This window comes from Narcine bancroftii, chromosome 2 (assembly GCF_036971445.1).
Source record: "Narcine bancroftii isolate sNarBan1 chromosome 2, sNarBan1.hap1, whole genome shotgun sequence".
NCBI lineage: Eukaryota > Metazoa > Chordata > Chondrichthyes > Torpediniformes > Narcinidae > Narcine > Narcine bancroftii.
In genome coordinates, this window is record NC_091470.1 from 366,722,466 (window position 1) to 366,748,806 (window position 26,341).

The window sequence follows — 26,341 nt, forward strand, 5'->3', positions numbered from 1 at the left end:
TCAAGATTATTATATCTGACTATACTTACACAACTGGATGAAAATGAGTTTCTCCACACTTTGGTGAACATGCATACACAATACACAGCACATAATAATCACATATATACATGAAGATATAATTTAAAATAATTTATAAATATTTCAAAATTATTTATTCATGACAGGATACTGTTAATCAACCTCACAGCCTGTGAAAAGAAGCTATTCCTCAGGATTTCATTCTCCTGCACCTTTTTTGAAGGTAATGGGTCAAAGATACAGTGTGCTAGATGGAAAAAGTCTCAATAATTCTTTAAGCTCTATTGAAGCAACAGTCTCAGAAAATGCCTTCTTTAGAGGAAAGGGTGACTGCTGTGATCTCTCAGCTGTTTTAATGATCCTCTGTATTGACTTCCATCTATTGCTTTGCACCTAATGTCCCACACAATGATGTGGCCAGACGTGCTCCTGTAAAAGGTATTCAAGATGGGAGCTGGTAGCCTTGCCCTCTTCAACCTCCTTAAGAAGTGTAAACAATCCCAATTTAACTATTCTCCTCTCAACATTAAAACATTCCAATGTTGGCAGTGTAACTCTCCTCAGCAACCTCTCCCACCTCACAGCTTGATGTCCAAAAATCTATTAATTGCCGTCAGTTAACATCAGAAGTTCAAGTTTGTTGTCATCTGACTGTACATATACAACCAGGTGAAACAGCGTTTCTCCAGACTATGGTGCACACACACGGACACACACACAAAATATAATATAAAATAAATAAATATGTATTTGTATTTTGTAATCATCTACTCATTTCATTTATAAGAGACCACCCATGAGAGAAAATTTTAAGAATCATTCTGAAACATTGGAAAATAAGACATGACTTTCAATAACAGTCCAAACCTGCATCAACTTTGCATATTAAAAGAGGCCGCAAGCACCAATGTTTTATCACTGTGCCCGTTGGACTTTGCCTGAGGGGAGCACTCACCTGTTTGGCTGGGCCCATTCCTCTCCTCCTGCTTGGAGCTTGGTCTGTTAGCATCCTGCAGTTCGGTCTGTGCGCTGCTTGAACAACCCATTGAATCTGCTCCAAAACCAGTCTGTCACAGCAGGACGATCTCCCAGCAAGAGATAGAGAATCAATCCAAAGAATTCTAGTTGGCAAAGACAAAAGGACAAATCAACCAAGCCTCAGAAGGGTGGTGGCCTGGAGCCCTGCTTTGGTGTACATGGGGATTGCCAACTGCCTGCAGACAGTTCATCAAACAGCCAAATTGTTTTCTTAACACCCAAACAACTTCATCCCCCATTCATCAAGGCTCTGCTGCAGCAGACACAATGATGTGCGCTATGTTGTGAGCAGTTGCCATATGAGCAGGATATAATCTGCCTGTCTAAAGATGGATTGATTTACATTGTCCTGTCAGCAGTGAAGTACAGGCTGGGACTGGCAGGACGGTGCCTTGCTACTCTTCTATCCAAAACGTTCCTCATTAACACTTTAATGTTAACCTTCATCCACTGGTCTGATGGACAGAAATAACCTCCCCATAGCCGGTGAGTCCATTAATATCAAGTTCAAGTTTATTATTATCTGATTGTACAAGTACAACTCAACGAAACAGCGTTCTCCGGTCCTCGGTGCAGAACAGAACAACATGCTTACAGACAAAAATACATATGCAGGATAGACATACATATACACATATTTAAAAATAAATGAATAAACATTGTTTAGTAAAGATTAGAGCCTCGGAGGGTGAGCGTGAAGAGTTCTTTTGGCCGTTCAACATTCTTTCTGCCCGTGGGAAGAAGCTGTTCCTCAGCCTGGTGGTGCTGGCTCTGATCCTCCTGTATCTCCTCCCCGTCGGGAGGAGCTAAAAGATGCTGTGTGTGGGGTAGAAGGGATCCTCAATGATTAGCAGCCACAAGACAGCACATCCTGATGCCTTCTGTTTTATTGCAGGGGACTTCAATCAGGCCAACCTGAAGAAGTTTCTAACGAACTATCACCAACATATCACATGCGAGACCAGAGGAGCTAACACACTTGACCACTGCTACACCACCATGAAGAACACCTACCGTGACTGCACTTCAGCAAGTCTGATCACCTGGCTGTACTTCTACTCCCGGTGTACAAGCAGAGACTGAGGACCACAGCACCAGTAGTGAAGATGGTAATAGCATGGTTGAGGGCGGAGGAACATCTACAGGACTGCTTTGAATCTATGGACTGGAACATATTCAAGAACTCATCCTTAGACTTGAATGAATATACAACATATGTCACTGGCTTCATCAAAACCTGTGTGAACAAGTGTGTGCCCAGGTGCACATACCAGGTGTTCCCCAACCAGAAGCCTTGGATGAATCAGAGAATTCGCAACCTGCTGAGGGTGAGATCAAGGGTGTTTAAGGCTGGGAATCCAGATCTCTACAAGAAGTCCAGGTACGACCTGCAGAAAGCTATCTCTGAAGCAAAGTGGCAATTCTGGAGGAAGCTAGAGCTAGAGACAGAAACATGACAGCAATGGCAGGGAGTGCAGCCCATTACAGCCTACAAAGCTAGGACAAACACTATAGATGACTGTGATGCTTCATTATCCAATGAGCTGAACACATTCTATGCCCACTTTGAGAAGGAGAACCCCACAGTCCCTGCAAAGTCTGAGGACCCTGTGAGACCTGTCTCTGAGGCCGACGTCAGAACATCATTCAAGACATTGAACCCTTGCAAGGCTTCTGGACCTGACAGCATTGATGCACCATCAATAACTCCAAAAGGATGTTTTGTAAAACTGATAGGCTTTTATTCACAATAGAATGGAGTCACATCCATGATGGTCGACTGTCCTGAACTGGGGAGGAGGCTGTGGAACAGTCACCTTTATTCAGGAGTCTGTGGAGGGGCCACAGGTACAATCAGCCAATGGGCCTGCGCAGACAGATAAACTGGTATACATACAGTGGTTTACCACATTCACCCCTTGTTTTTTAAAAAAGAGTCTGGTGGAGTGAAGTGCCTCAGATGTTAACATAAATTAAGCATTTCAGGCAGTCTGATCTGCCGCTGTGATTGTTGTAGTGCTGGCTGCAGCTGAGTCGCTGTAATGGGGTCCTGGACAATCTGGGGTGCCTGAATGCAGTAGTCGGCGTTGGTTTGATGGATGCGTGGCAATGAGTCTGGGGTAACCTGCCATGGCTCTGGTGCATCATGGGTGAAGATAGGAGAGGTGGGGTGCAGGGTGGTTAGTTGTGGTCTCCAGAACCCCTGAGGGCACCAGGTCCCTAACCAATTCTGTGTCCTCATGCCCATCAGGATAAGCTATATAGGCATATTTGGGGTTGGCGTGGAAGAGGTGGACCCTTTCAACTAGTGGGTTGAACTTAAGGCTCCTCACGTGCTCCCGCAGTAAGACCTGCCCTGGGGATGTCAGCCAGGGCAGCAGCATGGTCCCTGTTGCAGACTTCCTGGGGAAGAAAAACATTCTTTCATGTGGAGTGGCATTGGTGGCAGTATAAAAAAGAGTGATCTGATTGAGGGTGCCTCCAGGAGGACATCTTGCCAGCGGGAAACTGGAAGGCCTTGAGATGGCAGGGCTAGGAGGATGGCCTACCAAACGGTGGCGTTCTCCCTTTCTACCTGCCCGTTCCCTCGGGGATTGTAGCTGGTGATTCTGCTCGTGGCAGTAACTCTGGCCAGCATGAACTGGTGCAGCTGGTCACTCATCAAGGAGTGTCCCCGGTCGCTATGGATAGAGCAGGGGAAACCAAACAGAGGGAAGAGGCTGTGGCATCTGTCATGTCTGGGCAGGAGATGGTGAAAAGAATACATGAATATTCGTTGATGATGTTGAGGAGTACACATTGTGGTTAGAGGAGGGGAGGGGTCCTTTGAAATTGATTCTCAGGAGTTCAAAAGGGCAGGTGGCCTTTATCAGTTGTGCTCTGTCCGGTCGATAGAAGTGTGTTTTGCACTCCGCACAGACTTGGCAGTTCCTGGTTATAGCCTTGATCTCCTCATTAGAGTAAGGGAGATTGCAGGCTTTGATAAAGTGGAAGAACCTGGTGACTCCAGGGTGGCAGAGATCATTGTGGAGGGCTTGCAATCAGTCACTTCTGCGCTAGCACATGTTCGGCGGAATAAAACTTCTGGGGGCTTGTGGTGGTACACCACTGGCCTACTGCAGGGGGCAACCTCTGTACCTGCAGAAGAGCATGGGGACAAGACAACACCTGGCCGGCTGTCAATCAGCCGACCTGAATGGACCAAGCCCCACCCGGTCGGGTGTCAATCACCCTCCAGGACATAAGCCTGAGCCGGCCCTTCAAAGTCATTCTCAGAGCTCACAGCAGCACACACTCCCAGCTGGCTCTGTGGAGTTTTACATCAAATAAAGCCTGTTGTACAGTCTTTTGGTTTTGTGTGTTTGCTTCTGACCGACAGCGCACCACAGGGCTCATTGAGTTTCCTAGGCTGGTTCAAGATATCATAGTTGCACGTGGAAAGTTCAATTCTCTACCTCAATATCTTTTCATTTTTTATTTTATCTCGCTGATAGTTATTGAAAAGCCACCGCCCATTGGTCAGTCAGCAAGGTAAATCGTTTGCCGGCTAGATAGCTTGGGCCTCCTTTTCAACAGAGGAGTGTCGAATTTCAGGGCCCTGGAGGGTACAGGAAAAGAAACCGACGGGTCTGCCTGCTTGGTTAAGTGTGGCCGCCAAGGCAAAGTTGGATGCATTGTTTTCCACCTGAAATGGGATGGATTCATCCACGGTGTGCATTGTAGCCTTGGCAGTGTTTGCTTTGATGTGGCTGATAGCTGCATGGCCCTCTGGTGCCAGGGCAGAGGAGACAGATTTAATGAGGGGCCAAGCCTTGACCGCATAGTTGGGGACCCACTGAACATGGTAGGAAAAGAAACCCAGGCACCTTTAAAGTGTGGGGAAGGGGATGCGATTGGGATCGGGGCCAATTAATCCGTTCTCCACAACCCAGCTAAGGATGGCAAGGCGGGTTGTGCGAAATACGCATTTAGCTTTATTATGTGTGAGGCTAAGGAGTTTGGTGGTCTGGAGAAATTTTTGGAGGTTGGCATTATGTTCCTGTAGGTTATGGCCACAAATAGTGACAATGCCCAGATATGGGAATGTGACCTGCAGCTCATACTGGTCTACTATTCGGTCCATCTCCCGCTGGAAGACCAATACCCCGTTGGTGGCACTGAAGGGAACCCTCAGGAAATGGTAGAGGCGGCCATCCACCTCAAACCCAGTGTATTAGCAGTCCTCCAGGCGAATGGTCAATGGTGGAGAAAACCCAATATTGTGTGATTTGGTTTACCATATTGGATATGCAGCGAAGCTGTATGTATTTGTTAATGGTCTATTTTTCTCACCATCACCACTTGGGCTCTCCATCATTGAGTAATTGCTGCACCTCGACCTTATAAAGGCACTGTACTGACTACTTTTGGTAGCAACAGGTTTTAGTCAGGGGTGAGGTTAGTAAACAGCGGTGGAGGGGTGATCTTGAGGGTTGAGAGTCCGCTGGACGTGCGGTTTGAGTAATCTTCGGGTTGCTGACTGGAAATGGTGGGGGTAAGGGCCAGGGGTTCTTGCTGGTGGAGCAAATGGGCAATTTAAGAACTCCTGGTAACAGAGTTTGGGGGGGTGGGGGATGGAGGGAGGGAGGTTGGGGTGGGATGGGGCCCATCGTATTCCATTGTCATGCTTTTAAGGTGATATTAGAAGTCCAGCGTATAGCTGTCACATCACCAAGAGTTTTAAGTCTTTGTACTCTGTGCCCTGCACAGTCAGGATTACCACGCAGTAGCCGTGGACATCAGTCATATGAGACTTCGAGGCCAAGGAGACTTTATGACTCACTGGCCTAACTGTGAGGGAATACCACTGCACCATGTCTGAGTGGATGAAGCTCTCAGTGCTCCCACTATAAAACAGGCAGTTCATCACGTGGCCGTTAACCCTGATGTCCATCATCGATCTGGTGAGTTGGTGAGGACTACCTTGATCCAGCATGATGGAGGCTGGTGTCAGATCACTGTCTGTAGCTGAGGTGAAGAGTTTGTGTGTTCAGTCGCAAGATAGTGGCATCCAAGATGGTGGCCCCCACAGGTCGCACTCGGCGCTGTTGGGTTGGGGTGACTTAGACTTACACATCTTTCACATAATGCCCTTCCTATCCACAGTTGAAGCAGACCATGTCTTTTGCCAGGCAATGTTTCCTCAGATGCTTGCCCAGGCCACAGAGGTGGCACTTCAGGTGCTCAGAGTACAGCAGCTGTGGTCGGGTCGCTGGTGGGACGCGGCATTAGCGGAGTTAGGTGCTCGAGGAGTACAGTGGCCCGTGGTTGGATTGCTGGTGGTGTGTGGTGGTGGCGGCACATCCCAAGATGGTGGCGCCTGGGGCAACCTCAAGGCGGCTGCATTGTCAACCTAGTAAGCTTCCATATTCTGGAGGGCCACCTCCAGCGTGCCCGCAAGTTTGACCACCCTCTGCAAATTGAGCTCACCTTCCTCCACCAGTCTCTGGCAGATGTAGTTGGACCTGATGCCTGCATCGTATGCGTCTCTAATCAGGTCCTCCGTGTTCTCCACAGCCGTGATGGTCTTGCAGTCGCAGGTCCATCTGAGAGTTCGTAGGGGCCGGAGGTATTCAGTGCTTGATTCCCCAGGTCATTGTTTTCGAGGGGCTACTTGCCTCGCATAGATTTTGTTTACCTTCTTCAGGTACTGGCCTGTCTGAATGTCCATCGCCTCAGGGTACAACATGGCATCCCTGATCATTGAGTACACCAGGAGTTGTCGATCTCTAATTGAACAATGGCAGATGATGCCTGCAGGAATGATTTGAAGCAACGCAGCCAGAGTTCAAAGTTGGTGGAGGCTTCAGGTGATTGAAGGTCTATTTCCAGCTTCAGGCTCTGCTCCATTGTCAACATTTATTGTGAATAAAATTGCTGCACCATCAATAACCCCAAAAGACTGAAGTTATGTAAAACTGAAGGGCTTTTATTCACAAAAGAATGGAGTCACATCCATATGGTCACCTCTCCTGAGGCTGTGAAACAGTCATCTTTATTCAGGAGTCGGCGGAAGGGATCACAGGTTCAATCAGCCAATAGGCCTGCACAGACAAATAAATATACAAACAGTAGTTTTCCACAGGCATACCTGGCAGGGTTCTGAAAATCTGCGCCAACCAACTAGCTGGAGTGTTCACAGTCATTTTCAATCTCTAAATGCTGCGGGCAGAGGTTCCCACCTGTTTCAAAAGGGCATCAATCGCCCCGGTGCCCAAAAAGAGCTGTGTGAGCTGCACTAACATCTGCTGTGATGAAATGCTTCGAGAGGCTGGTCATGGCCAAAATTAACACGTAGTTAAACAAAGGTCTGACCCGCTGCAATTCGCCCATCATTGCAATTTCACCACAGCAGGTGCAATATGACTGCCTCTCCGCTCAGCTCTGGATCTCCACGAAAACAACTCATACGTATGGCTGCTCTTCATAGACCACAGCTCAGCCTTCAACACCATTATTCCCTCACTGTTGGTTAAGAAGCTCCAAACTCTGGGCCTCTGTACCCCATTCTGCAACTGGATCCTCATCAGAAGACCACAACCAGAACAAATTGGAAACAACATCTCCTCGTCACTGACTATCAACACAGGCACACTCCAAGGATGTATACTTAGCCCACTGCTCTTCTCACTACACACCCATGACTGTGTGGCCAGGCACAATTCCAATGCTATCTAAAAATTTGCTGATGACACCACAGCTGTCAGCAGAATCTCAAACGGCAATGAGGAAGCGTCCAGGAGGGAGATTTCACACCAACAACCTTGCACTCAATGTTAGCAAAACCAAGGAGATGATTGTGGAGTTCAGGAGGAAATCAGGAGAACACAATCCAGTCCTCATCGAGAGCTCAATCGTGAAGAGGGTCGAGAACTTCAAATTCTTGGGTGTCAACATCTCCGAGGATCTGTCCTGGAGCCTCCATGTCGATGCCATCACAAAGAAAGCTCCCCCGTGGCTATAGCTTGTGAGGTGTTTCAGGAAATTTGGTATGTTCAACCCCACTTGGAATATATTGTTTAGTTCCTGTCACCTCACTACAGGAGGAACATGGTTACAATTAACAAAGTGCAGAGGAGATTTTCAAGAATGTTGCCTGGACTGGAGAGCATGCCTAATGAGGATAGGTTGAGTGAACTTGATCTAAGGGTGATGGAGAGCAACAAAAGATAGAGGTGGACAAGATGATGAGAGACACTGATCAAGTGGATTGCTAGAGGCTTTTTCCCAGCGCTGAAATGGCTAACACATGGGGGCACAGTTTTAAGGTGCCTGGGAGTAAGTATAGGGTGATGTAAGAATCAAGTTCTTCATACAGAGGGTGGTAGTTGCATGAAATGCACTGCCAGCAACAGTGGTGGAGGCAGGTACAATAGGATCTTTTAAGAGAGTATTAGATAGTGACATGGAACTGAGAAAAATGGAGGGTTATGCAGTGGGGAATTCTACGCAGTTGTTCAAGTAGGTTATTAGGTTGGCACAACACTGTGGGCCAAAGGGCCTGTACTGAGCTGTAGATTTCTATGTTCTATGATTTTTTTTCTTGTTATCCCAGCAAAAAAGTAGTTGGATATTATCCAAAGAAACTGGAATGTCTACAGAGATTTTCCTACAACAAACATTTTGCTCAATAGCTACTGTCATATGCATTCTGTTGCCTTTTTTTGCCCCCAATCGAACTGACAATAAATGGTTTGCTGTAATAACTTTGGAGTATTTTCGCAGCCTATTAACAAAGGTTGTCACATCTAATCTCACAGCCTAAAAGACATGAATATAGCAAACACCCTGTTTTTCAGGTCCAGTTGTTAGAGAAAATCAGTTGAGTTCTGATATAACACATTACAACTGAAATGCTATGACATTAGAGGTACATAACCATTAAAAGTGAATTAACATGGATGGATAATTAAGGACAAAGCTCGGATATCTGGTCTCTGACATATAGGAATGTTAAACAATTCCACAAACTTGCTGTTACATATTAGCTTTCAACATCTTTAGATGTCCTAAACACCTCATATGAAGGCCCAAAACATTGGTTACCCTTTATTTCCTGCTGAGTTTCATGGAACAGTACAGGCCCTTCAGACCTCGATGTTGTGCTGACCTATATATTCCTACCAAAAAAAACTTAACTCTTCCTTACCTCATAACCCTCTATTTTTCTTTCATCCATGTGCCTGTCTCTCTTAAATTCCTCTATTGTTCCAGCCTCCACCACCACCCTGGCAAGGCATTCCAGGTACCCACAATTTTCTGTGTAAAAAAACTTCACCTCTGACATCTCCCTTAAACTTACCTCTCCTCACTTTGTACAGATGTCCTCTGGTGTTTGCTACTCCCGTCCTGGAAAAAGATGTTGGTTGTCTATCTTATCTATGCCTCTCAAAATCTTGTAGACCTCTATCAAGTCTCCTCTCATCCTTCTACACTCCAAAGTGAAAAGTCCCAGCTCTGCGACCCTTGCCTCATAAGACTTGTTTCCCAATCCATGCAACATCCTGGTAAATTTCCTCTGCACCCTCTCCATAACTTCCACATCCTTCCTATAATGAGGTGCAGATGTCCCTCCACCTTATCTTTGTTCTCTCTGACTTGTTCGTGGGTCGTCCATGAATAATGACGATAAGAGTTTATTGACATATACAATGTACAGGTGCAGTACCTACGGCAGTCGAAGAGATGATGCACCAACTACAAAAGTATAAATAAATTACAACAAAATGCCAAGATGGAAAAAGTGATAACAAAGAATAGTTACATAAATAAATATTCACTGTTGCAGTTAGTGGAAGTAAAAAACATGATATGTCAGTAGTGCAGACAGATTTTTTTTGGGTAGTCACAGTGTATAAGCCTGATAGCAGTTGGAAAAAAATACTGTTCTTGAACCTAGACTTTTGCCTTAAGCTCACCACATGTAGACAAGGTGGCGTGTGAATAATTCTGATGGAGAGTCCACATAGTGTACCACAGGCTTTCATTAGCTTAAACTTTTACACACCAGTCTCAGTATCCTTGTTGGTCCGAGACTGACTATCCCCAATGGGGCCAGCTTGGGTCTTTATATGGGCCAGTGATTGACAGCCGGCAGGTGGGGCCAGCCTCCCAGGTTGCCTACCTGCAGGTACAGTGCTTGCCCCCTGCAGTTGGCTGGTAGGAGTGCAGGCAGTGTAATGGTTATATCACCACACATGGAGAGAATTCTGGCTGGTTGCATCACTGTCAGGTACACGGAGGTGCCAATGCTCAGGACAAGAAAAAACTCCAGAGGGTTGTTAACTTAGCCTGCGACATCACGGGCACCAGACTTCACTCCATCAAAGACATCTACATGAGGCAGTGACTTTAAAATGTAGTTTTTAATCCTCAAAGACCCCCACAACCCAGGCCATTCCCTCTTCACTCTGTTATCCTCAAGGAAAAAGGTAGAGAGCCTGATGTTGAGCTCTCACGGCACAAGGACAGCTTCTTCCCCTCCGCCATCAGATTCCTGAATGAACAATGAACCCCAGACACCGCCTTACTTTGGCTTTTCTTGCACTACTTTGTATTATTATGAGCCCAAAGGACCCCAAAACCCAGCAGCAATAGACATTCGCCAAGACAAGTAGTTATTTAAACAAAAGTTGTTTTTAATCAACTTTAAACATGAAAACAGAATCAAACTTTAACATATCTCTATACTTAACTAACCCAAATTAACTCCCTTCTAATTCTAAGCGTACGTATATGTAGTGTGTGTATAAATTTAAGGAAAGTTCTTTGGTTCACAGTTCAATCACACTTCTCCTTCTTCCAAGTTCTCTGGATGCAGGCAATTCTTATTCTATGCACAGAATTAAAGTTCACCAGGCTTTGGTGCTCGAAAGGTAAATGTTTACCACTCAGGAAGGTTCCTGTAAGGTTTGCAGAAAGATTTGCTGTTCCAGGATTTTCACAACCGAGGTACCACCATTAGTCACCTCAAGGTCTCGCTGATGAAACTTGCCCATCAGGGTTCTCCAGATGGTAACCTCTTTCTTTCAGGTCACCACAGAGTTCCTTTCTGTTCCACTTATTCCAAGAGAAACATCAGACAGATAGCACTTCCAGCCATCCACTGCTCTGGAACTTTCTGTTTCCAACCAGCTTCCTGGCTTGCACTGTTCAACTGCTTTCAGTGTCAGACACACACTGGCTGAGAGAGCTCATTGAACTTGTCTTATCTCTCTCACTCACTCCAACTGAGACCGCCAGAAAGCCGATGTGGCTCACTTGCAAAAAACCCTGCCCTCTTCAGCAAATCACGGGAGTTCTCCTCTCTTGGTCAAGCTGTGGCCTTAGGTAAACAAAACCCAGGCGTGTAACCCGTCTGTGAGCACTTTGCAGAGAGGTCAGAAGCCTTGGATTTATCCAAACCATCCAGCCTGTCTCCAATTCCAAACATTTCATGACGTCATTTCAATGAGCACCTACTTGTGAAATGTGGATAAAAGTCTCCAAAGTTTCTGCAATGTTCCTGAATATGAATTCTTCAGTCTTTCAAATAAGATCTGTTTTAAAATGGTGTGTATGCATGTCACCTACTGTCTTTTTCTTTCTTCTTCTTCTTTGGCTTGGCTTCGCGGACGAAGATTTATGGAGGGGTAATGTCCACGTCTGCTGCAGGCTCGTTGGTGACTGACAAGTCCGATGCGGGACAGGCAGACACGATTGCAGCGGTTGCAGGGGAAAATTGGTTGGTTGGGGTTGGGTGTTGGGTTTTTCCTCCTTTGTCTTTTGTCAGTGAGGTGGGCTCTGCGGTCTTCTTCAAAGGAGGTTGCTGCCCGCCGAACTGTGAGGCGCCAAGATGCACGCCAATTAGCCTTCTTTGGCTTGGCTTCGCGGACGAAGATTTATGGAGGGGGTAAATGTCCACGTCTGCTGCAGGCTCATTGGTGGCTGACAAGTCCGATGCGGGACAGGCAGACACGGTTGCAGGGGAAAATTGGTGGGTTGGGGTTGGGTTTTTCCTCCTTTGCCTTTTGTCAGTGAGGTGGGCTCTGCGGTCTTCTTCAAAGGAGGTTGCTGCCCGCCGAACTGTGAGGCGCCAAGATGCACGCCAATTAGCCTTCTTTGGCTTGGCTTCGCGGACGAAGATTTATGGAGGGGGTAAATGTCCACGTCTGCTGCAGGCTCATTGGTGGCTGACAAGTCCGATGCGGGACAGGAAGACACGGTTGCAGCGGTTGCAGGGGAAAATTGGTGGGTTGGGTTTTCCCTCCTTTGTCTTTCCTCCCAATATTTATCCATTACAGTATATATGAATGTTTGCACTGTAGCACTGCCTCAAAACAACGAATTTTGCGACTTGTCCATGACAATAATTGTTTAAAACTCTATTTAAAACTTTTGAAAACAACGTAAAATCAATAGCAACAAAAAATACTGTAAATTCTGATTCTTCTGAAGCTGAAGATACACGCCCTCAATTCTTTATCCTGCAATTACAAGTGATGGTGCAATGATAACATTGCAGCAAGAGGCTATAGAATTAGAGGAGAGGGGTATTTTTGAGCCCACTGCTGCTATCCATGGAGAAGGTTGACTATTTTGGGCTTGCAACACCATCTGAAGAGCACTGGTTGACAGCCTATGCAGACTAATTAAAACATAATAAGTTTTCTTCAGTCTTTTATCACGAGTTGCTTCAATATCAAATATTAAACAGGCAGATCTTAAAACCTAAGAAGCAAAATATTGAATAAAGTTCAGGCTCAAACCTGGGCCTGGCCTGGGGTTGCCATGGAGCCCCACGGCGCGCTCTCGCTCCGCACGTCACGTACGCGGTGACGTCAGCCAGCTCTCGCGAGGGCCGCCGGCTGAAAGGCGGGGGATTGTGGGTCGCCCCTTCCTTTTCCCTCTGCGGCCATCTTCGTCGGGTCGCCGTCGGCCTCCGCTCCGGGCTCTCCGCACTGCCCCCCCCCCCAACGCACACACACCATCCCCCCCCCCCCCTCACGCCGGCCGAGTTCCCCGGGCAAACGCACAGCGGACAAGATGGTGGCGGCGAAGAAGACGGTGAGTCGGCCCGGGGCGAGGCCCGGGAGCGTCTCGGGGCCTGGTTCACGTGGAGAAGCCTGGGGTGGGGGAGGGGAGGGGGGCGGGGGAGGGGAGGGGGGCCACGCTGCTCCTCCGCCCCGTGATCGGGTCCTGAGGGCCCTGGGCTCGAGAGAGAGGAGAGAGAGGCTCCTGGAGGGATTGATAATATAAACCAGTGAGGCAGTGCCTGTGGATCATTGTTCATTCAGGAATCTTGTGCTGCTCAGGGGCTCCTAGACCTTTTCCCCAATGGCACCAGTGAAGAGGGCATGGCCTGGGTGGTGGAGGCTAGGCACTGCCTTTTGCAGACACCATCTCACGTAGATGCCCTGAACGGAGTAAAGTCCGGGGCGCAAGCTGAGCTCACAACCCTCTGGAGTATGTTCTTGTCCTGACTGATGGCACCGACGGACCAGAATGTGATGACCACCCGCCGGCCCGAATGCTCTGCACGGGACCCCCGTCGCGGTTTTCAGGAGGATCAAATCTCCGACTCCTCAACAAATAGAGCTGCCGAGGAGCCGCCTTTGCGATTGCATCGACGTGGAGGCTCCAAGGCAGGATCCTCGGAGATGTTGACATCCAAGCCAAATTGGAAGGGGGAGGGGAAAAGAGACCAGGGCTGTTCGCCAAAGCACTCAGTGGGAGAGATCAGTCCACGATGTAGGGCAAAACTTAGTGTTGTACTCTTATAAAACACTGGCCACGACTCCCTATTGCTGCACTGAAGGAGCAAAGATGTTTGGGGTGGCGCAAAGGGGGCTTCATAGGGTGGCCCCAAGAATTTAGGAGCAGGAAGGCTATGCTGCAACTGTAAGTGGTGCTGGACAAAGTGGCAACTCTGTCTTCCTTACAGCTTAGACAAAAGTCAAAGAATTTCATGTATGCTACATTCGAAATGTAGTTCTATGACAATTATGGAACCTTTTACAAAGTACTGGTGAAGCCACATCTGGACAGTTCTGGTCTCCTTACTTGATTGAGGAAAGATATATTGGCTTTGGAGGCAGTGAAGAGGAGGTTCACCAGGTTGATTCCAGAGGTGACGGGGTTGGCTTATGAGGAGAGATCGAGTTGCCTCTATTGGTACACGCTGGAATTTAGAAGAATGACGGGATCTTATGGCGGAAATTATGAAAGGCATAGATAAGATAGAGACAAGTAAGTTGTTTTCATTGGTAGGGGAGACTAGAATTAAATGACATAGCCTCAAAATTCAGGATCATAGATTTAGGAAGGACATGAGGAGGAACTGCTTTTCCCAGATGGGTCGTGAATCTGAAATTGAGGGATATGAGGAAAAGGCAAGTAGCTGGAGATGAGCCTATCATTAGATCAGTCATGATCACATTGAATGGCGGAGAGAGTTGGATGGCCTGCTCCTGCTCCTATTTCTTTTCTTTGTGTAGAGAGGCATTTTCCTAAGAGCACAGCATGTCACTTGTAGAGTTGACAGATATTTGGAGTTTACATGTGTTAGATTGGGGTAAGCTTTCTGTTGTAATGTGTGGTCTGTGATCTTCAGATTGGATTTAGCTGGGGATCTTAGTGGGAAGTGCAAATGATCCATATATCTTTTCCCCAGATAGTCCTTAAAGAAATTAAACAGTAAAGTCTGCAGATGGTGTGGTTGTCCTGTGATCTCTGAGGCCACACAACCTGCTGTCCGTTCCAGAAAGCCTGAGTTCCCAGTTCCGAACCTCCGATGTTATCAGGATGCCTGAGTAACTTTGGCACCCTTGCAAATCCTGGTTCTGACACCTGGCTTCGACAAACTGATCTCCAGCAGCCTCTGTGAGTCATTTGGCCCCTTGCTGGTCTGCTACTATGGCCCCTTCCCTGTAAGTTTATCTCCCAGACTTCTCAGCGAAGGGGGTGATATGTTCTGGTGCCTACACTAGACTGCTTGACCCTCTGGATCCCACTACACTCTTGGTCCACTTCCATCTTGGGCACTGTCCTGTGGTTTTGCAAATGTTATTTTAAAAAAATTGCCATCTGCACTGCCTTTTTTGAGAGAAAGGTTCAGTTGGACCAAGTGCAAAGCAAGAGTTAAGAGTGGCTACTGATTTTAATAATAAGCAGGAGCAGTGGAGTTCGTCGTTCAAGCTGTTTAAGATTTCAGATTCCATCTTGACCTCAGTACCATTTTACTATTATCTATATTTCTCAGCTTCCTTGCAGTTCAAATGCCTATCTGCACCTTGAATATGATCAAGGCTGCCTCTGCGGCTCTCTTGGGTAGATAATTCCAGGGATTCATGACTCTTGAAGAAAATAAATTCCTCCTTGTTAATCTATTAAATTACTATGTTTGTCCAGTCTTTGAACTCCTCATCTGCTTGCCCAAAGTGTCCATTGAATACCTGATCTAAGTGCATTCATCTAATTAGATTTGGTGTCTGCATTTGGAGAGCCATTGTCTATCAAAGCATTTAAGCATTTTGGATATCTTGAGTTGGTTGTGCATCCTGTTTTTAAATTGCACTTTTTAAATTAATGATTTTTTTTTTAATGCAGAAAAAGTCCTTGGAATCCATCAATTCCAGGCTCCAGCTGGTGATGAAGAGTGGTAAATATGTGCTGGGGTACAAACAGACTCTAAAAATGATCCGTCAGGGCAAAGCCAAGCTGGTCATTCTTGCTAACAACTGTCCAGCACTGAGGTGAGTTGCGACATTTTGAGATAGTTATCACAATGTAGCTGATAATTCTCCATTACTTTTTAGTTTCTTATTTCTGACCAAATGTGTAGAAATTTAGAAATAAAAACAGAATTCTACGCAAATCAGCATTTGGAGAGTCAAAGTCTACTTGGAGCTTTTAAAATATAGAAATAAAGCAAGTCTACAGGCCCCCAAATAGCCCTCGGAACACTGAGGAGCAGATAGCAGGCAGATTTTGGAATGGTGTGGGAAATACGGGGTTGTAATTATAGGTGACTTCATCTTCCTAATATTGACTGGTAGTCATGACCCCAAGAGCAATGGATGGGGCTGAGTTTGTCAGGAAGGATTCCTGACACAGTAGGTGGACCAGCCAACTAAAAGAGAGACCACACTAGATCTAGTTCTGGGTAATAAACCTGGTCAGGTGGTGGACCTCTCAGTGAGGAAGCATTTTGGTGAGAGGGACCACAACTCCTTTAGCTTCAACATAGCTATGGAAAAGGATAAAAGCAGTGCTTAATGGGGAAAGGCTAATTATGAAGGGTCGAGGCAGGATCTAGTGAGTAAATTGGCAACAGATGTTCATGGATCAAAGCACAGAAGTAATGTGGAGGAAGTTTAAGGACCACTTGTGCTGGGTTCAGGATAGGTTTGTCCCACTAAGATAAGGAAAAGATGGTATGAAAAGAGAACTGTGGCTGAGAAACAGGTCAATCAACTAGTCAAGAGAAAGAAGGAAGCAAATGTTACATAAAAAGCAGGAAGGACTCATGAGAAATATGATTGCCAGGAAGGAGGTTAAGAAAGGACTTGGGAGAGCTTGAAGAGGCCATCAGAAGGTTTTGGCATGTAGGATTAAGGAGAAGCCCCAAGGCGTTCTATGAATATCTGAAGAATAGAAGGATGATGAAAATAAGGCCGATAAAGGAGGCAAGATGTGCCAGGAGGTTGGGGAGGTCCTAAATTAATACTTTGCTTCAGTACTCACAAGAGAAAAGGTCCTTGATCAGGGTGAGGTCAGAATAGAACAGGCTTTAGTGGAGATTAAGGAAGAGGAAGTATTGGATCTTAAAAATAACAAGATTGATAAGTCCCTGGGGACTTATCCCTAGGTTGCTGTGGGAAGTGAGAGAAGAGATAGCTGGGACAGTAGCTGTGATCTTTGAATCCTCTTTGACCACAGGGGAGGTGCCAGAGGATTGGAGAATGGCAAATGTAGTCGCCCATGTTTAAAAAAGGTAATAGGGAGACCACAACGGGAGCACTGAATGTAGAAGATGATCCCTGCAAATTCACGTGAATTACTTCACCTGGAAAGACTGTTAGGTGCCCTGAATGGTGGTGAGTTAGGAGGTATAGCATATCTTGCAGTCATAAGGGTAGGTACCAAGGGGATGAATGAACAAGGTAGTCACAGAGGGCGTGATCCCTATAGAAAGCGGAGAGAGGCGGGGAAGATATGTCTAGTGATGAGATCACTTGTAGGTGGCGGAAATTGCGGAGGATAAATTGTTGAATGTGGTAGGTGAGGGCATAGGGACTATCCTTGGTCATCCCTTGTCTTCATCTGCCACCCCACCACCTGAATCATCAAGGACGGAATTCCCCTTTTCCTTGTCTCCCACCCCTCCAGGCGAAGAAGGATGGGGATGTCTGTTAGGATCTCCATTAGCTGAGCCAAACTGTCCTTCAGCATCCATCAGGTGTGTGGTCTAGTCCTGCTGCTTCGTGTGGGTTCACCCTGGAAAGGCATCTTGCCTCAGCTGGGGCTACACAGAGTGCCTGCTCTCCAGAGAGAGTCAGGGCTTTCCTTGGTGTCATTGTTCATCAAACCGTGCATAGAAGCTCAGGAAGAGAGGCATCATTTTTGTTGTCGTGCAAGGTGTACTGGCACATGTGCCTTTTGTTGCCAGTGTCTCACAGGTTTCTGCATACCCCTTGCTTTGCCTTCCCAATTGTAAAAGTTCAGTGTACTTTGACGGTATGTTGTGTGTTTCAGGAAATCAGAAATTGAATATTATGCCATGTTGGCCAAGACTGGTGTACACCATTACAGCGGCAACAATATTGAGCTGGGTACCGCTTGTGGTAAATACTACAGAGTGTGCACCCTCTCCATCATTGATCCAGGTAATTTATTTAATGTCTTCCTGACAATTCCTGATCCTGTGGGGTTGTGGAATTGCTGTTACAGGCTCGGGGAGGCTCTTAGTTATTTGTGTTCATGTGAATATTCTGGCTGACTTGATTTTAATCTATTTTCAAGTCAGGGTGGTCATTTGCTAGGTTAATGCTCTGCTTATTGCCCACAGGACTAGTTTACCAAATTTGGTTGTAATATTCACCACCAACAGCATGTGTTTATGGCATTTTGCAGTGAAATTCTGCATCCAAATGTTGAACATTGCAACTGGAACATGCCCTTCGGTTCATGATGGCTATGATCGACATGATGTTATGAAACCTGTCTGCATATGATCATATTCTCTCCACCCCCCCCCCCATTCCCACCTGCATATTCATATGTCCATCTAGAAGCCTTTTAAACACTATTTGTCCTCTCCTATCTCTGGCAGTCAGCTCCAGGTCCTATCACTAAAGCAAAAACTTCCCCTGCACATCTTTAAAACTTGTCTCTTGCTCCTTGTCCCCCTCGTCCTCTACTTTTAGCCCCGAGTAAACTGATGCTGGCTGCCTTGCTTCATAAACTATCTGCTCTCCCCTCAGCATCAGATGCTCCAGGGAAAACGACCTAAATTTGTCCAACTTCCTTCCCCTTGCTGCTTCATGGCCTCAAACCCAGCAACATCCCAGTAAAATTCTTCTGTAGCCTTTGCAAAGTCTCTGCATCCTTCCTGTAATGGGGTGACCCCAATTGCACAGAATCTCTCGGACAAACAGTCTTGGTTCAGATAGTATGGCACAAATGTAAATTAGTTGACGTCAGGGCTGTGCGTATTTTCTGGATGATTTACACCTCGACTGAAGAATGTTGAAATTAATTTTACTTTTAATGGATCTTGTCTTTCAGGTGATTCTGACATCATCAGAAGTATGCCGGAACAGAACAATGAGAAATAGTTGCTTGTGACTGAAATATTTTACAAATAAAATTATTCTGTAAAAAGACCAACTGTTTCTATTTTTAATAATCTCTACTTTTGCACTAGGGACATTGAGAGGGAAAATGAACATGAAGATGCATCATAGAGCCTAGAAATCTCCAGCACGGTTCAGGCCCTTTGGCCCAGTGTTGTGCTGACCTAATAACCTCGAACAACTACCCAGAATTTCCCTACTGCACAGCCCTCCATTTTTCTCAGTTCCACATTTTTTAATTTTAGAATTAATAAGGATCTTCTGCACTGCAGTGTTCTATGTTCTTGTCATTAGGAGTCAGACTGGGTAAAGGTTTTTTGCAAATAAAATGCCAATATACCCATGTGATAGTCGACCCTCTTTCTTCCCTCCCACCTCACTTATTTTTGGCCCTAGCTTCCTGCCCACTGGAGCTCCCAGTGCCCCGATTGCCTCCACATCCAAGCTCCAAATGGCCGGAATGTGGACTAAACACCCAGTCACAGCCAGCCATCTGCCCATCCATCTACACCTCAAACGACACAGGTACTTACCTCAGTCTAAAGTAGTGTTTGTAATAGTCGACCCCCTAAATTTTACCCTAAAAATTGGTCTGCAAAATTCGACTAACGCATATATTCGGTATTCTGTTTTCAGCAGATGTGAACTGAAAGGAGAGGTGGAAGCATCATTACTGAGTGGTCAAATTGATAGAACTAGTTTTTGGATCAAAATATTGAGGATAAAGTAGAATAAAGATAAAATTCATTCTGTCTTTATTTGCATAAAATTTGAAACATGAACTGATACATTAAGTCATTTCATATGCAAGGTTTTTCAGTGAGAAAATTAGAAACAATATGCCTAAAAGACAGTATTCATGCTTCAATGATCTACAATGGCTTTTCATAAAGTTTAATGTTTGAATGTGTTTTCAATCTATTTTACTCTACAGGCATTACATTAACTGGCATATGAATGTAAAATGCATGCACGTTTATCAGGGATGCACATCAGAAATGGTATTTTCCTTTTGTCAATTAGGATCCATAAAATATGTATGACAGCAGTATTAAATTATTTTAATGGAAAACAACCCTGTGTGTAAAGCTGCAGTTCCCGTTTACAATGGGACAACCACAAAGGTTTACTTTTGTTGTACCTACTTGGCTGTGACAGAATTCTCAATAGTCTTCAGTCTTTTCACCACTTCAGCCAGTGGAGTTTAGTTAAGGAACTGGAGTTTAAAAAGTTTATCTCAAAATTGAATAAATAAAATCTGATCAAATTTTTATTGCAATGTTGTATGTATTCAGGTTGTTTAAATTTAGACATGCAGTTTGGTAACAGGCCCTTCTGGGTCACGAGCCCATGCTGTCTAATTACTCCTGCAAGCCCAGGTAAGTTTTGAATGGTGGGAAGAAACTGGAACACCCAGCGGAAATCCAGGCAGACACGGGGAGAATGTACAAATTCCTTAGAGGCAGTGCCGGATTCAAACCCCATTAGCTGGTGCTGTAACAGTGTGGCGCTAGCTAAGGGACTGCAGATGCTGCAATCTGGAACAAAAATCAATCTGATGGAACTTGGCAGGAAGACTAGATCAGTGGTGGGGAGTAAGAATGAACCTTGTTTTAGGTCAGAAACTTTTAAAATTGAATCCAGAAGGGAGGTGGCCAATCTAAGGATAAGGTAGTAAGGTTTAGATAGGGGCCCTTGAGGGGACTGATGAACAGGGAGGGGTGAAGGATGATAACCTTGACTTGCTGAGTTTAGAATGAACTAACATTGAGGTAAAGACAAATGTTGGCAACAGGTCAAGATACTTTATAATAGAGCGTCAGGTTGTATGGAGCAAAGATAACCAATGTTTTGAGCTTGAGCAAATGGGGTGGGGGGGGCACAGTTCCACAGGCAGGAGGGAATAGGTGGATAAGGGAGGGCACACCAACAAATGGGAAGGGAAGGGGATGGACAGCAGGAGGATAGAAGTATGGGGAAGAGGGAGAATGAAGAGTAGGCTTGCATAAACCGGAGAAGTTGATGTTATTGGCATTTGGCTGGAGAGTGCCCCAATAGAATCGTGGGTGTTGCTCTTTCAATTTGAGGTAGCAGTGAATGAAATAATGGATGGACATGCCAGTGTGGGTGTGAGGCACAGAATTGAAATGGTTGGCCACAGATAATTTTTTTTTTGTTTATTGCTGTGCAGTCATGCAAGTTGGAAGGCAGATCTAAAATGATAACCAGGCTGATACAGGTACACGATCCTTTATCCGGACATCTAAAATCCGAAAAAGCTCCAAAGTCTGATAAGTGGGGAGAAAGGCAGGAGATGCTTGGGGGAGGCGGCTGGGTGACTGGAAGGGGGTGAGGGTGGATATGGCAGCACAATTCGGGTGGGCTTTCCGATATTCGGAACACACTGTCCCCCAAGGGTTCTGGAGAAAGGATCGTGTACCTGTATTGTTATCTGAAGGAAGACGGTGAATGGTCGCAGAAAGTGACACGATCGGCTGCAGACGCTGTGATTGTAGTAAACACACCAAAATGCTGAAGGAACTCAGCTGGTCTTTTCACCATCTATAGGAGACAAAGATATATGGTAGACGTTTGGAGCCTGAACCCTTCAAGGAAAAATCAGAAAGGCAGAAGTAGGAGATATCAGAAAGTCTCTGAATTCAAACAATGGGGGAGGAATCCAGACCAACAAAAGGTGTTAATTGGATGTGATAAGGGACGAGGTAGAATTGATCATGTCTGTGCAAAAGGAGATGGGGAATGGAGAGATGACGGAAAGAAGGGAGTGGGTTTGTTTTAATGAAAGCAGGGAGGATGTAGTTTGAAATGTTTTAGATGCAAAGTGGGAAAGTATTTGGTGTTAAAGGTAATGGAAGAGTGAAGATTGTTAAAACAAATGCACTATGTATTAATGGATAAAGTTGAGAACTAGTCAGTTAACAAAAATGGTACGCTGATGGAATTGCTGGTTGCTGTAACGGCCGTGCAGGGAGCAGAGACAGCGCTCCCCTGTGGGGTCCAAGCACCCGGTCCGACTGCCAGCGGTTCCGTTCAGGGATTGAACAGACTGTTAAAGGAGCTGACGGCAGTTTATTTTTAAAATCCTGCGTCGGCAGAGTCTGGGCTCAGCAGCAGTCACGAGGGGTTCCAGACTCTGGGGAAGCAGAGGACTGCCGCAGGGAGCCCACTCCCGTTAAACCGGAGAAGCAGGGGAGATGACCCACGGGATGGTGACCACAGTGGTGTGCCAGTGACTACTGCGTCAATTCTGTCTGAAAGGATACCAGGTTTCGCAACCGGGATGCAAGAGGGCGCTGAAGGCTTCCTGATCGTGTCTGGAGCTTGGGATGTTGGTGGTTTGGACTGAAGTCTGTGTGGCTGTGGGAGTTCTGGAGGTGAAGCCACTCAGTGACTCTGGAGGGACTTTGCTTTACTTTCTCTATAAGAGACACTGGACAATTCCTGCAGATGGCTCGTCTGCTTTATGGCAGACTAAAGGGAATTTTGTGTAATATTACAATAAAAGAATCTTGAATGAAAGGTAATGGAAGAGCGAGGGATTGTTAAAGCAAATGTAATGTATATTCATATGATAAAGTTGAGGACTGGCCCATTAAAATTATGCAAAGAAAGGTTAAACAATTATTTTTAATGTAACTGACGGAGGTCCATGCCTTTAATTAGACATGATATTTCAGAAAAGGATCGAACAACTGGTACTGGGTGCATCTTAAACTATTGGGGGGTGATTGTGTCCAGTTTCAATTTCGGAGAACTTGAGAATGCTCCAGTCTGACAAGGACTTTGTTAAAATACTGACTTCCACCATTAATTGTTCTGTTGCTTTTTAAATATTTGAAAGCCGATTGGAAATCAATGCACCAATTCTTTAGAACAATAGCACAGAAACAGGCCCTTTAGCCCATCGAGTCCATGCCGTCTATTCACCTTTGTCAAGTGTTCCTTCGAAGCTAGTCATTTCTGATAAAATTCTGTCTACACCCATCTTGGAATAACTGAAGGTCCTATCAAGCCTTACTGGGGTTGGGAGGAGGAGGTATGGTTCAGCATAGAAAAGAATAATTTTTTAAAAATGACTGGCCATATAAACACCAATTAACATATCAATTTTTTTTAAGGAATTGGTCTCCCAAAAATTTGGTTATTAAATCTGTTTTTCAGATAACAAAATCCCTGAACTGAAACCAAACCGACTGGACGCGTCTCCTGAGACCAATCCTTTGCATTCCACCCTTTTACTTGTGCTCTGATCAGTCAAGGAGGTGGATGGTTGGTTGATAGTTCGGTCTTTAGCTATTAAAAGCCTGATGGTTTCACTACCCAGCCTTTTGTGAGTTATTGATGGTATCGTGGCATGATACCCGTTTGTGATTAATGGACGTACAGAGGTCTTGGTTAATGGCTTTGAATTGACGGCCATGGTGAAACAGTGTATTTCTTTCATGTCAGGTTGTATTACTAGCCCCTGCATTTACAGCAGCTATTTTTTTTGTCTTGCAGCAGATCAATAAATATTTTATTGTTCCCATGGGAAGGAAGATGGAACCCACCTCGATGGTGTCTTGGACTTCAGCCATTTTGCAAAAAATTAAAATGCCCCTCACTCGTGGGATGAGAGGCAAGAGGAGACGGTGCTGTCTCCAATGTTATCATCTCACGAGGAATGGAAACGGGACTCTCAGGCCCTTCGTGAAGTCACCAACCAATAGGGACCCATCTGTATTAATTCTGTCCTCCACAGTTTTTGTGTCCAAGCAATTGTCTTGATACTTGAATGCTGTTGGACACTGCTTCCGCCACTCCCCAGCAGTACATTGCAGGAACTCTGGGTGAAAAAGGGCCCCCTCAGATCCCCTCTGCCCCTACATTGCTTAAAAGAAATTGCCCACTTCATGTGCTTTATTTACATCCTAATAAGGGAAAGCAGTCTTCCTTATCTGCCATAGACCAGAACAGCATAGGTGGTCTGCCAAAGATAGTAACCAAAATCGAACTAAAATTCTGCTGCTTGCCATGGTAGTAATCCCTTCATACCCTCCACCTGGAAGGCCCTTCAACACTAATATTGCATGCTTCCACCATTCCCAACCGGCCTGTTGCAGGCGCCCACCCCACTGAAGTGTTTGTCATCACCATTAAACTTCCCCCTCATCTTAAATTCATCTCGTGTGTGTACTTTTGGGAAAAGATTCTGACTGTCCACCATATTAATTCACCTCAGGATTTTATAAACCTCTCGGGTCTTTCCTCAGCCTCTTGCGCTACAGAGAAAGTGATGTTTGTCTAATCCAGTGGTTCTCAACCTATACCATCTTAAGCCATCCTTTAGTAACCACAGAGCACCTAGGGCATCCTATGCTTGGTAAGGAACTACTTAAGGTGGTATGGGAGTTGGGGGGAGGGGGACAGTTGAGAACCACTGCTCTAAAGTAGGTAACGTCCTGGTAAAGTTAAACAGGAATGTTTGTAGATGCTGGGTTTGTAGCAAAATACACAGAAGTGCCGGAGAAACTCAGCAGGTCACGCAACAATTATAGGAAGTTTCAGGCCTGGGCTCTGCGTCGAGGTGTGAGCAAAAAGCAGGTGGGTGGCTAAATAAAAATTTGCGGGGGAGGGTGGTGGTGTGAGAAGAGGAGGAAGAAAGGGGCAAGGGGTGGAACACAAGCTAATAGGAAGAGGTCATAGGATGATAAAAGAGAAGTGGGCAGATTGCAAAGATGATGTCAAAAGTATGTGAAAAGGTAGTTGTGACTTTTTGAATCCTTGCAAATCTGATGATTCCATTAAATCCGCGTTACTCTGCAATTCACTGTAGCCATTTTCCTCAGACCTTATGGCACATTTGAACTGCATATGTTTAAGAGTCGTTGCGTTTTTATGTGGAGCAACAGCCCCCTCAGTCCAACTTGTCCATGGCGATCATGTTGTCTGCCCAAGCTTGTCCCATTTGCCTGCATTTGGCTTTGATCCCTCTGAACCAATGGTTATCTACCTTTTTCATTCCACTCACATCCCACTTTAAGTAATTCCTATGCCATCGGTGCTCTGTGATTAGTAAGGGATTCCTTAAAGTGGTATGCAAATGGAAAGAAAAAGTTTGAAAACCACTGTTTTAATTGTACCTGAATGACTCGCACAATTTCATAACTCCAGCCAATGACAAGTTTTCTCAAGCAAAATATTTCATTAACAATTGGGTCTAAAGTGGTGGTTCTCAACCTTCCCACTCATATCTCACCTTAAGCAATCCCTTGCTAAGCACAGAGCACTGATAGTATAAGGATACTTAGCGTGGTATGTGAGTGGAAAGAAAAAAGTTGAGACCCACTGATCTAAACCTTTCCTATCAATGATCCTGTCTAAATGTGTTTTAACATTACAATTCGACCTGATTGGCACTTCCACCGGCAGCTCGTTCCACATAACCATTCCCTTCGGTGCGTAAAAATATCCCCTTCGTTCCCTTTTAAATACTCCTCTTATCTTAAATTTACACCCAGTAGTCTTCAACTCCCCCACCCTTGGAAAAAAATACCATACCTGTGCCCCTTGTATTTTATGAGCTTCCATATAAAGTTCCACCCCATCTCTACCCAGGCCTCACTCCTGGGAGTAAGGTCCCACACTCTGCTTTTGATTCAATCCTGCCAGTCCTGGAACTTTCTCGTGAACTTTTCTGCGCCCTTTCCAGCTTAATGGTATCATTAACTCAGCTAGAATACGTACCCTAATAATACCTCTTGATCCTGCAGAGTTAACAATAGTTCTTTTATTCATTCTCATGGCTGGCATAGCGGTTAGTGCAACGTCTTTACAGCGCCAGTGCTCGGGACCTGGGTTTGAATCCTGCACTGTCTATAAGGAGTCTGTATGTTCTCCCTGTGTTTTTCCGTGGGCTAAGGGTTTCTCCCACCCTTCAAAAACATACCGGGGTGTAGGTTAATAGGATGTAATTTGGACAGCACGGACTCGTAGGGCCAAATTGACCTGTTTCACTACAATAAACTCAACTCTTTTTATTTAAGGATAAAACATGATGGAAACTGATTCTGGCAATTGAAACATTACTTTTAACAATATAACTCGCAGGAAGGCTTGTGAAACCCGTGCTGCCCAATTAACCCACCAACCCTGTACGTTTTTGGAACGTGAGAGGAAACCAGAGCACCCGGGAGAAAATCCAGGGAGGTCACATGGAGAGCCTTACAGACAGCGATGGATTTGAACCTGGGTCGCTGGTGCTGTAATAGCGGGTGACCACGATCGTGCCACTCACCAGCATCTTGTGATGAAACAGCTCCTGTGCTTGCCATCTCGCTTATATATCAAAACGCAAATGTAGGTGATGGATTCTTTGCTGCAGTGAAATGTGACCTCAAATTTGCACG

The 26,341-nt window shown here is 45.5% G+C and overlaps 2 protein-coding genes across 4 annotated transcripts in view; one reads left to right on the forward strand and one right to left on the reverse strand.

The window, feature by feature from the left end:
* The window catches only part of LOC138755838 (uncharacterized), a 50,690-nt gene extending 37,767 nt beyond the window's left edge, over positions 1–12,923 (reverse strand). For all 3 annotated transcript variants that reach the window (XM_069922549.1, XM_069922551.1, XM_069922550.1), the window contains exons 1-2: positions 12,846–12,923; positions 977–1,142 (exon numbers count right to left, since the gene is read on the reverse strand). In XM_069922549.1, coding sequence (XP_069778650.1) covers positions 977–1,067 — 91 coding nt within the window. In that variant the 5' untranslated portion in view covers positions 1,068–1,142; positions 12,846–12,923. The remainder of the gene's footprint in view (positions 1–976; positions 1,143–12,845) is intronic.
* Positions 12,924–12,976: 53 nt separating this feature from the next.
* Positions 12,977–18,962, forward strand: rpl30 (ribosomal protein L30). The gene is made up of 4 exons (XM_069922555.1): positions 12,977–13,143; positions 15,685–15,830; positions 17,833–17,963; positions 18,865–18,962. The coding sequence occupies exons 1-4, from the start codon at positions 13,123–13,125 to the stop codon at positions 18,912–18,914; spliced, it is 348 nt and encodes a 115-aa protein (XP_069778656.1). The 5' UTR covers positions 12,977–13,122; the 3' UTR covers positions 18,915–18,962.
* The last annotated feature ends 7,379 nt before the right edge of the window (positions 18,963–26,341 follow it).